The sequence below is a fragment of the Elephantulus edwardii genome, unplaced genomic scaffold, assembly GCF_000299155.1.
Source record: "Elephantulus edwardii isolate Elephantulus edwardi_28Jun2011 unplaced genomic scaffold, EleEdw1.0 scaffold00015, whole genome shotgun sequence".
In the NCBI taxonomy this organism is placed as follows: Eukaryota; Metazoa; Chordata; class Mammalia; order Macroscelidea; family Macroscelididae; genus Elephantulus; species Elephantulus edwardii.
The window spans coordinates 15,275,087-15,284,300 of record NW_006399765.1 but is presented as its reverse complement, the minus strand read 5'-3'; the positions used below and the strand labels follow the sequence as shown (position 1 = coordinate 15,284,300).

General features: G+C 45.4%; 1 protein-coding gene across 1 annotated transcript in view; it reads left to right on the top strand.

The window, feature by feature from the left end:
• PTPRT (protein tyrosine phosphatase, receptor type, T) overlaps positions 1-9,214 on the top strand; it is a 975,109-nt gene that overhangs the window by 932,804 nt on the left and 33,091 nt on the right. Inside the window, exons 24-26 of the mRNA XM_006881719.1 lie at positions 1,279-1,433; positions 6,069-6,204; positions 7,669-7,818. Coding sequence (XP_006881781.1) covers positions 1,279-1,433; positions 6,069-6,204; positions 7,669-7,818 — 441 coding nt within the window. The remainder of the gene's footprint in view (positions 1-1,278; positions 1,434-6,068; positions 6,205-7,668; positions 7,819-9,214) is intronic.

Genomic DNA, 9,214 nt, shown 5'->3' with positions numbered 1-9,214 from the left:
AGAGAGAGAAACACGGGGTGGGGGGCAATGTGCAAGAGAGAGAGAAAGAGGGAATGTTTAGGCATTAATTAGAGCTCAAGGCTTTACCATCTCTGTCAGTCAAAGCAGTTTTGCCCTTACACATCATATGAATCTAATTAATAAAAAAATCTAACTAAATATTTTAAAGTTTGAAATTCAAGCCTTAAGGCAAGGCTAGAAAACTGGAGGACAATCAATCTCATTTACCAGACAATCTTATATTCCAATGTGAACGTGTTTGTAAGCCCACATTTCTAGTGGTCTGTTCTACAGAATGAATACAAGTTCCATGGAACACTTGTCAAAAGACAGTTCTTTGAGTGGTCAGTGCCAGTTGCTGGGCACCATCTACTTCGTCTGGTCTCAGAGCAATGGAAGTTGAGGTCCACATGGCCCATTAATCTTTTGGACTAATTGTTTCGGTACATCTTTGCTTTTCTGCCCTCTTCTTAGTTATGGACAAGCCCACCAATTGTTGGACCTGGGATGGCTGAACACAGGAAAGGGTTGAAAGAAGGATGAAAGGAAATAAAGTGGAAGTGGAAAAAGTACAATTGCATCATGGGAATTATAATTAATATTATGGAACAAAATGTATTCCATAATATAAGGAATGGTTGAATATAGTTTATAGTATGAATTTGTGGATGGAAAACCAATTTGCCTTCTAAATATTTTCTCAGATTGTTGTTATGTGCTGTCGAGTCACCTGTGACTCATAAGGATACCATTTAACACAGCTCTGAAGCCTGCCCTATCCTGAGTCAGTCTCACTGACTCCAACACACCAACCCCTATTGCCCTAGTTACTGTATCAACCCTTCTCATCTGGAGTCTTCCTCTCCTGTGCTATCCTTCCACCCTTCCAAGCATGATGTCCTTCACTGATTAAAAAAAGAATCTACACACTCACATGCATACATACATGTGCTCACCACAGGGGTCCTCTGGGCCAGTAGTTACAGGAAACAATGAGAACATTGTATCACCTTTGTAAGCAATAAGAATGTGCAGTAGCCCAGTAAAGGCAGGGAGACGTCCTGCAGGAATATCTTCACCTTCTCTAAGTCCAACATTTCCCAATAGTAACAAATCACAGAATCGCTTTGTCCTGTACCTATCACTGCTATGATGGTCTTGTCCTCCCGGACAGCTGGGGGCCTGGTTTCTTGGAGCAGCAGCCTGGCTCCCTATGGGGATGGGACTGGCATGGGAGGGGGTCAGCAAGTGCATGACCAGAGGCCCTTCTCTCCTCAGAAAGGCTACCACGAGATCCGAGAGCTCCGTCTCTTCCACTTCACCAGCTGGCCTGACCATGGTGTCCCCTGCTATGCCACTGGTCTCCTGGGCTTTGTCCGGCAGGTCAAGTTCCTCAACCCTCCTGAAGCTGGGCCCATAGTGGTCCACTGCAGGTAAGCCTAAGCTCCCTCCTCGCCACCCTTGCAGCTCTGCTCTCTCTCAGAAGGATAGAGGGAAAGGATAGACTGCCTGGTCATGACCTTCATTCTCTGCCTTAAAGGCTCTCGAGCCTGGGACCCCTGTGTCCACCCTTTCCTGATGAGATTGAGGCCTCAAGATCTAACAACACTAATACTGTCAGCAATCGGTATCTACACCAAGGAACAGGCTCGAGAACCCCACAGAAAGCCCTCAGGCCTTTAAGAGATGCAGGTGCTGGCAGCGGGAGGTGGAGCCTGGGCAAGCTGGGTACCTGCCATCCTCAGGAAGGCCAAAGCTGCCCCTCCCCGTCACCGTCCAAAATACACTTCACCAAGCCCTAGTGGCACATCTGGCTGATAACCCAAAGGTTGGCAGTTCCAATCCACCTGTGGTTCCATGAGAGAAAGATGGACAGTCTCCTCCCGTGAATATTTACATGTGGCTTCAGAAACTCGCTTGAAAGTTACCGAGTCAGAACTGACCCCACACCACTGGCCATACGGTGGTGATGCAACTCTTCCGCAAGGGAAATACTGCTCTCATCATGGACTTTATTCTTTGCTTTAATGAGGTTCCCATGCCTGTATTCCCTATGACCATGCAGTCTGCTGAGACCAAGAGCCCAGCATATAAAAGCAACATTATCATTAATAGTAGCAGTCAGTATCATCATTGTTATTGCCCTGAGATGGTAAATACACATACCACAGGCTAGGTACTGACAGTACCTGCCTCGTGGAGGTCCCATTATATAAATCTATACATATATTCACATTGTATCATTTACTGCTCATCCACTCTTTATTCCCACTATACAGGCTTTGTCCCATTGTACAGGTGAGAAAACTGAGACCCTGAGAAAGGACACACTCTGCAAGGTCAATCCATGGCAGAGCCATGCTCTTTCATATGCTTTCCTCTAGACACCGACCCTGAGTTCCTTGACAGGGAAGCAGGTGCCTCAGTTAGATGATGCTTCTCTTCATTTTTATTCTTCTAAAAATTAATTGCTGGTCTGTAGGGTCCTTTATAGAGAGTACGTGGGCAGCATGAGGTTTCACTTTATTATGGAGATATTTTCAGCTCTGACCTAGAAAGTCACACTGGGGATGAGTGGCACGTCTTTGAATCCTCCTAAATGGAGATGAAGTAGCATGTTGAGGGCATGACACTTGAGAGGAGAGTGGACCTCCAGGCCCAGAAGGTTCTCCCGTCTTCCCAATGCCTCTCATTTCCAGTGTGACCTTGGGTTGGCCCTAGTTCCAGACCCCATCTACACAAGTGATCTTCTGCCTGTCCATCAACCAAGGGAACAGGAGAGATTCCAAGAAACTGCAGGTGCCTAGGAGCCAGACATCTTTCCACACAGCCTCTCGCTTATCCTCCCATAACAGAGAGGTGAGAATCCAAATCCCCATTTCACAAATGAGACAGGTGGGGATTAAGACCTAACAGTTATCAGGTCTCTCGGGCTCTCCAGATATTTCCCACATAACTTCTGCTTTACATCCCCAAAAAACCTAAGAGCAACAGAATGTTGGACTCCAGGCCATATATTTCCAAAGGGCAGCCAGAGACTGGGCAAGAGAAACAATGGCAAACATCTGCCAGTCCCCGCGCTCTGCCAGGCACTGCACATGATAACCTCACCTCTGAATCTCCCACTTAATACCCCTAGGAGAGACGGCGCCCACTTAATACCCCTAGGAGAGACGGTGCCCACTCTTGGGGACATTCTTAAGATTAAGGGAGTTGGCTGGCATGTACCGTCTAAGAGAATTCCTGATACATAGTAAATACTTTAAAACACCATCATTTGCTGTCCTGAAATGTCCCACTGCTCCCTAGATTGTTGCTCCATCAACACGAGGGACCATGACTCACTCGTCCTCATATTCCCACTCCCAGCCCTAATGTCTGACGCATAATAAGTGCTCAATAAATATTTATAGAATATATGTAGCAACCACTTATTGAGAATTTTCTGTCTCCAGGCACCAACGGGCTAAGCAATTTGAGTACATTATGCTTTTAAAACATAACTTTGTGAAATTCCCCATGTGTTTTACCATTAAAAGCCACAAAGTCTATTATCAGCTTCGTTTTATAGCGAAAGGTATCGAAATCCAGAAAGCTTAAGTCATTCGGCCAAGATGAACTGTTGGTGGTATTACCTGGGTTTGATCCCAGAACATTTGACCCTAGAACGTCATGGGCTTAATTAGTATGTTGTTATGTGCCATCGAGTCAGAACTGAATCATAACTGGCCCTCCAGATGCTGTAAATTACATGGGAGGAGAATGCCCATCTTTCTTATGCAGTGCTGCTAGTGGATTCGAACTCTGTGCCTTTGGGGTGACAGTACAGCTCCTTACCACTAGGCCACCAGGGCTACTATACCGTACTGAAATTTAATATTGTATAATTTGGTCCTTACACAAAGGGAGATCTGTTTAAACAGATTCCTAGATGCTAAACAACGTGTTCATTGGTGGCAGGTCCAAGACTCAAAACCAAGTCCAGCTAATTCTTTCCCCTCAGATGTGTAAGTGGTGAGACTTGGGAGAAAGGATGGATGAATACGTAGTTAGCTGTTCTCCTTGCTAGTCAATAAGTCCTTCTTAAAGGGTCCGGTTCATGGTGAAGAGGAGACTTCTTGAGACAAACAAGAAACTTGCTTGATTCATGTCTTCACTCATTTCATACCAGGAAATTTTACTTTGAATGAAGACATTGCTTTCTTCTGATTTATATGCCAGGTCACTGTGGATGGATTTCCTGTCTGGGTTATAGTGGTTAACTCACCACACATTTTCCAGAACGTAGTAGAGTGAGTTCTGTGGGTTTTCTGTCCTGAACATTGTCAATAGATTTCCATGAATTTACTTTCTAGAATTTACGGATTGGTTCCATGAGTTTAGCTTTCAGATCATCATGTGTGGCCTTCATGGTCATCTTTTAGGTCGGAAGGAATGTGTTTCTTTGGGTTTATTATTTACTTTCCAAACCATTGTGGATGGTTCTCCAGGAGTTTACTTTCCAGATAATAGAGGTCAGGCCTCCATGGCTTTATATTCCGGACCACTGTAAGTCCTGTAATACTTGGAATCACAGTCAGCCAATATGGATTTTTCCCTTCCTATTCCGTCACTCATCTCCTCTTCATTTCCTTCGATTTCCACATTGTCAGACACAGACACTTGTTTCTGGGAGGAAAATAAGATGTGAAAACGCAACCAAAACGTGTCTTCTTGACAGGCTGCCTGGTCTTCGCTTCCAAAACTGCGAAGGCAAATGTTCTACTTGTCTCTGGTTCAGCACTGTGATTTTAGAACCCGGCACTAATCTTGGAGGACCTGGACGTGGTCCAAGGAATCTCGTTGAGTCTTTTGCTATTTTGTACTTAGTCTGAACTTCTTCAAAAGGAAACCAGCATTGATCGGAAATAGCTGTGTAGGGAGAATTGCTACCTGCCAAGACTCGGAGGACTTTTAAATGGTCCAGTCTGATGACGGTCCTGGATCATGATCCCAGGGAAACAGGTGCAGGCTGAGCCAATCCCAGGCCTTTGCACACGCTGCTCCAGAATTCTCTCTCTATAGGTCAATGAGTCGCTTGGCTTCTGTGAGCCTCACTTTTCTCTGTTCCTCGGAGCCTTGGCTTATTCACTTTAAAATGAGTCTATCTCTTAGTTCTAGGGAAGACTGGGTTCCCAGGCAACCAGAACAGAGGTGGCTCTGGCGACTCCGATTTCTACCTATCTCTCTATACTCCCTTCTCACCTGTTCTACTGGAACTTCATTCATCAAACCATTTTCTGAAGAAGAAAAAAGAGAGGAAGGGAAGTAAAGTGGGTGGAAGAAAAAGCATGATTATGAAGAATCTACAGTGTGCCAGATACCATGCTATTGTGCTATATAGATAACATTGTTGTTGTTGTGTGCCATTGAGTCAGAACCAACCCATAGCTGACACTTCAGTGAGTTTTCAGAGGCAGTTCAGTTAATTGCACAGGAGAAGACTGCCTATCTTTCTCTTGAAGAGCAGCTGATGGATTTGAATAGTCTGCCTCTGGGATTGCAGTACAGCTTCTAACCACTATATGCTTTATACTATATAGATAGATGATAGATAGATAGAATCTATAGATTACTTTTACCTCTTATATACTATATACATTATCCATCAACAGAGGAAAATGCTTGCACAAATATTGTCTAAGCGTGCATGCAGTATGTGCTACATTTATTACAGAGGAAATAAACAATAATAAACAAAGTAGACTCTATCTGTAAAAGTTCCAGCTCCACAATTTACCAGCTAGGTGAACTCAAGCAAAATAAGGTCTCTGTGCCTCAATTCTTTTACCCGTAAAATAGGACAGGAGATCTCATAACCACCTCATGGAGTCGTTAAGAGAATAAAATTCAGTAATACTTATAAAGCCTACAGACTCATGCCTGGCACATTATACACGCAAACTAAATATTTGTTCAAGTTTAAAAAAAATAAGCCTGGATCCAAAGGACTCCCAAGAGGAAGGATTACTCTCTTCCCCAGGTTTGCCGTTCTGAGGTCTCCTAACACTGACCACATTTTCTTTCAGCGCTGGGGCTGGGAGGACTGGCTGCTTCATCGCCATTGACACCATGCTTGACATGGCCGAGAACGAAGGGGTGGTGGATATCTTCAATTGTGTGCGTGAGCTCCGGGCCCAGAGGGTCAACTTGGTGCAGACAGAGGTATGTCCCAGCACTCTGAGCTGCCAAGCCACCTATGGTTCTGGCCAAGAAAAAAGCATAGGAGACACAAACCCATGGGGAGAGGCGGTGAATCTGAGGGTGCTTAGGTGACACCACTCGTATAGGCTAGGAGATCCTTGCCAATCATGGCAACATAAGATTCAGGGGCTTCCACCAATGGTGAGAGATGGTAAATTCCTCAAACCTGAAAGAATGGAGAAGAGACTGGGTGGCATCTTTTGAGGGTTCTTTGAATAGTGTTCCTAATTTGGATGATGAAGAAAAAAAATACAGAAAGGAAAAGACTGGAATTAATTGAGTGTCTACTTTGTGCCAAGAACCACGTCAGCCATCGCAGGCAAGATTCTATCTACAATGTTATAGCGTATCCATGTTTCAAACCCTAAAATAGGACTATAGATTCCTGGAAAGTAAAATGCTTATGGTTTAGATAGATACCCACAGCCCCTGCCCTCAAAGGAGAAGCAGATCTTTGGGAAATTTCTCACAAGTTAGAGAGTCAGGAGATGGAGGTGATAGGAGGACACTGGCTAAGCACTTTGCATAGAGAGACAGGGCAGTGTCAATCCGCAAGCTCTTACTAAGCTTCTGCAGTAAAAGCAACTCTGTCAGCGTGGTGGACTTAGAAAACCTTTCCTAAGGGAATGAAACACTGAAAGAGGCAGTGGTGTTGCAGGGAAAAGTGAATGGCACTTGCAAAGATCTGAGAAGAGAAAGGATACAACACACGTTTTGGGTTCTCCCAGAAGTAGATCTTGAGACACAGATTTGCATACAGGTGGTTTCCGTGTGAGATACTCCCAAGATATTTTGTTAGTGAGTGGAGAAGAGAGTTAGACAAAGGAAGGAAAGCAATGAAAAATGACGTATTTCACACTATAGGCAATTGGAGTTCCATCCTGATGGGGTAACTCCAGGAGATATTACGAAACAGATGTGCCCAAGTTATCTAATAGCAGAGAAAGCTGTTAATCCCCCAGTTCTCCATCTAGCATCACTCAAGGGCTACTGGCAGGGACCACTAACATTAGCCTTTGTTTCACTGATGGCCTACACACAAGCCAGGCGTACTCTTGGGTCTAGAAAGTAAGCCCTAAGCAAAACCTCTCGGGTATCTGCAGAAATCAGTCTTCAGTATGTAAAGGAGGAAGTCAGGGCTTGTAGCCAGGGCACCAAAAGTGTTTCGTCCCACATGTCCTGAAGTTCCTGTTACTATAACTGTGTGTTCAATCTTATCCAAGAGGCCAAACTCACTAGAGCTTTGAGAATTACTATGAAACCTGGACACTTAGCCCTGTGAATTACAGGACAGAAAGCAAGGGTTCTGTGATTATAAACCATGCCCAATCAAACACAGACAGGGGCTTAAATGTGAACAGCAAGCTCTCGGATCCATTTTCGTTTTTACCCAGAACCACATTCCCTCTTTGCTTGGCTTTGCAGGAGCAGTATGTCTTTGTGCACGATGCCATCCTAGAAGCTTGTCTCTGCGGTAACACTGCCATTCCTGTGTGCGAGTTCCGCTCCCTCTACTACAACATCAGCAGGCTGGACCCCCAGACCAACTCTAGCCAAATCAAAGATGAGTTTCAGGTATGAGCCAGTCCCAGACTCTGCCCCCCCACCCCCCAGGGCAGTGGCACCGAGAATGTTTTGGGATCTTCTTTGTGAGGGCTGACACGCCTCTGCGCTTTCAGCGTCTGAAGCTCTAGACAGCTGCAGAATGCATCCCAGAACATCAAATGCACAGCCACGAGCAACTATTAAACAATCACTTGGTGATTGCTGGCGTGTGTTTGTAACTATGACTGTGTGTTATTCAATTGTGGTCTTATTTCCATTCTAGTCTAGGCTGTGAAAATGGAAACAAGTTTATGCCCACAGGTGTGAATTGTATGCATCTCCAGCCCCTGAGGGACTTGGGGGTTTCTCAGTACTTCTGTTACAACTGGCGTGTGTCTGAGAGCCCCCTGCCCCCAACTCCAAATGTGGTCCAGCGGCATCAGTATCACCTGGGAGCTTGTTAGAAATGCAGAATCTTGGGCTCCATCAGAACGAGAATCTGAAATTTAACAAGCTCTCCAGGGAATTGGGATGCACACTGAATTTTGAGGGGCAGCCTCCTGAGCTGTGCTCAGCCATGGCCGATCCACACCTTGGGACTAAAATTTGGGCAACTCGGGCCCGAAAGACATAAATCACTAAGGGTGCAACCAAGCCACCATCTAGTTGTGTCCCTAGGTCAATGCCAAGTCTTGCCAGGGAAACAGGAGCTAAGAACAGGTTAAGAGGATGCTAGAAAATTGGGAAGCCAGGCCATGCGTGATGGGCCAGTGCTGAGCCCTGGTTACTTGGCTAATACCCAAGCCAGGCCATTACCTTGTTCTCGCTCACTCATTGCTGTTATGTTAGAACTGACTCCTAGCAGACCCTCCAGTGGGTTTTCAGGGCGGGACCTGCTCATCTTTCTCCTACAGAGCAGCTGATCGATTGGACTAGCTTTGTCTTCGAATTGGCAGTGTGATTCCCCAGTGGCTAGGCCGCCAGAGCTCCCCAGCCAACACCTTGTTACTGTCGCGTACTGCCAGGTCCCAACTCACAGCTGATCCTCCAGCAGCTTTTCAAAGACAGCAAATCACACAAGAGTCAACTCATCATTTTTCTCCCAAGGAGCAACTGGGAAATTCAAACTGTGTCCCTTTGGGTTGAGAGCACAGTGCCTTCCCACTAGGGAGCTCTGGGGGCCTTGTGGAAAGAGGATGCACTGTAATTCCAAAGGCTCTTGGTTCGAATCCACCAGCTGTTCTGCAGAAGAATGGGCAGTATTTTCCTTTGTGATTTACTGCCCCTGAAAACCTGCTGGAGTGTCAGCTATAGGTTGATTCTGACTTAATAGCCCACAACAACAACAACAGGCCACTAGAACTCCCTGGCCGGTAAAAGTAGTGCTGCTTTATTTTTTAAAAAAAGTTTTGATTTTTTTTTTTTT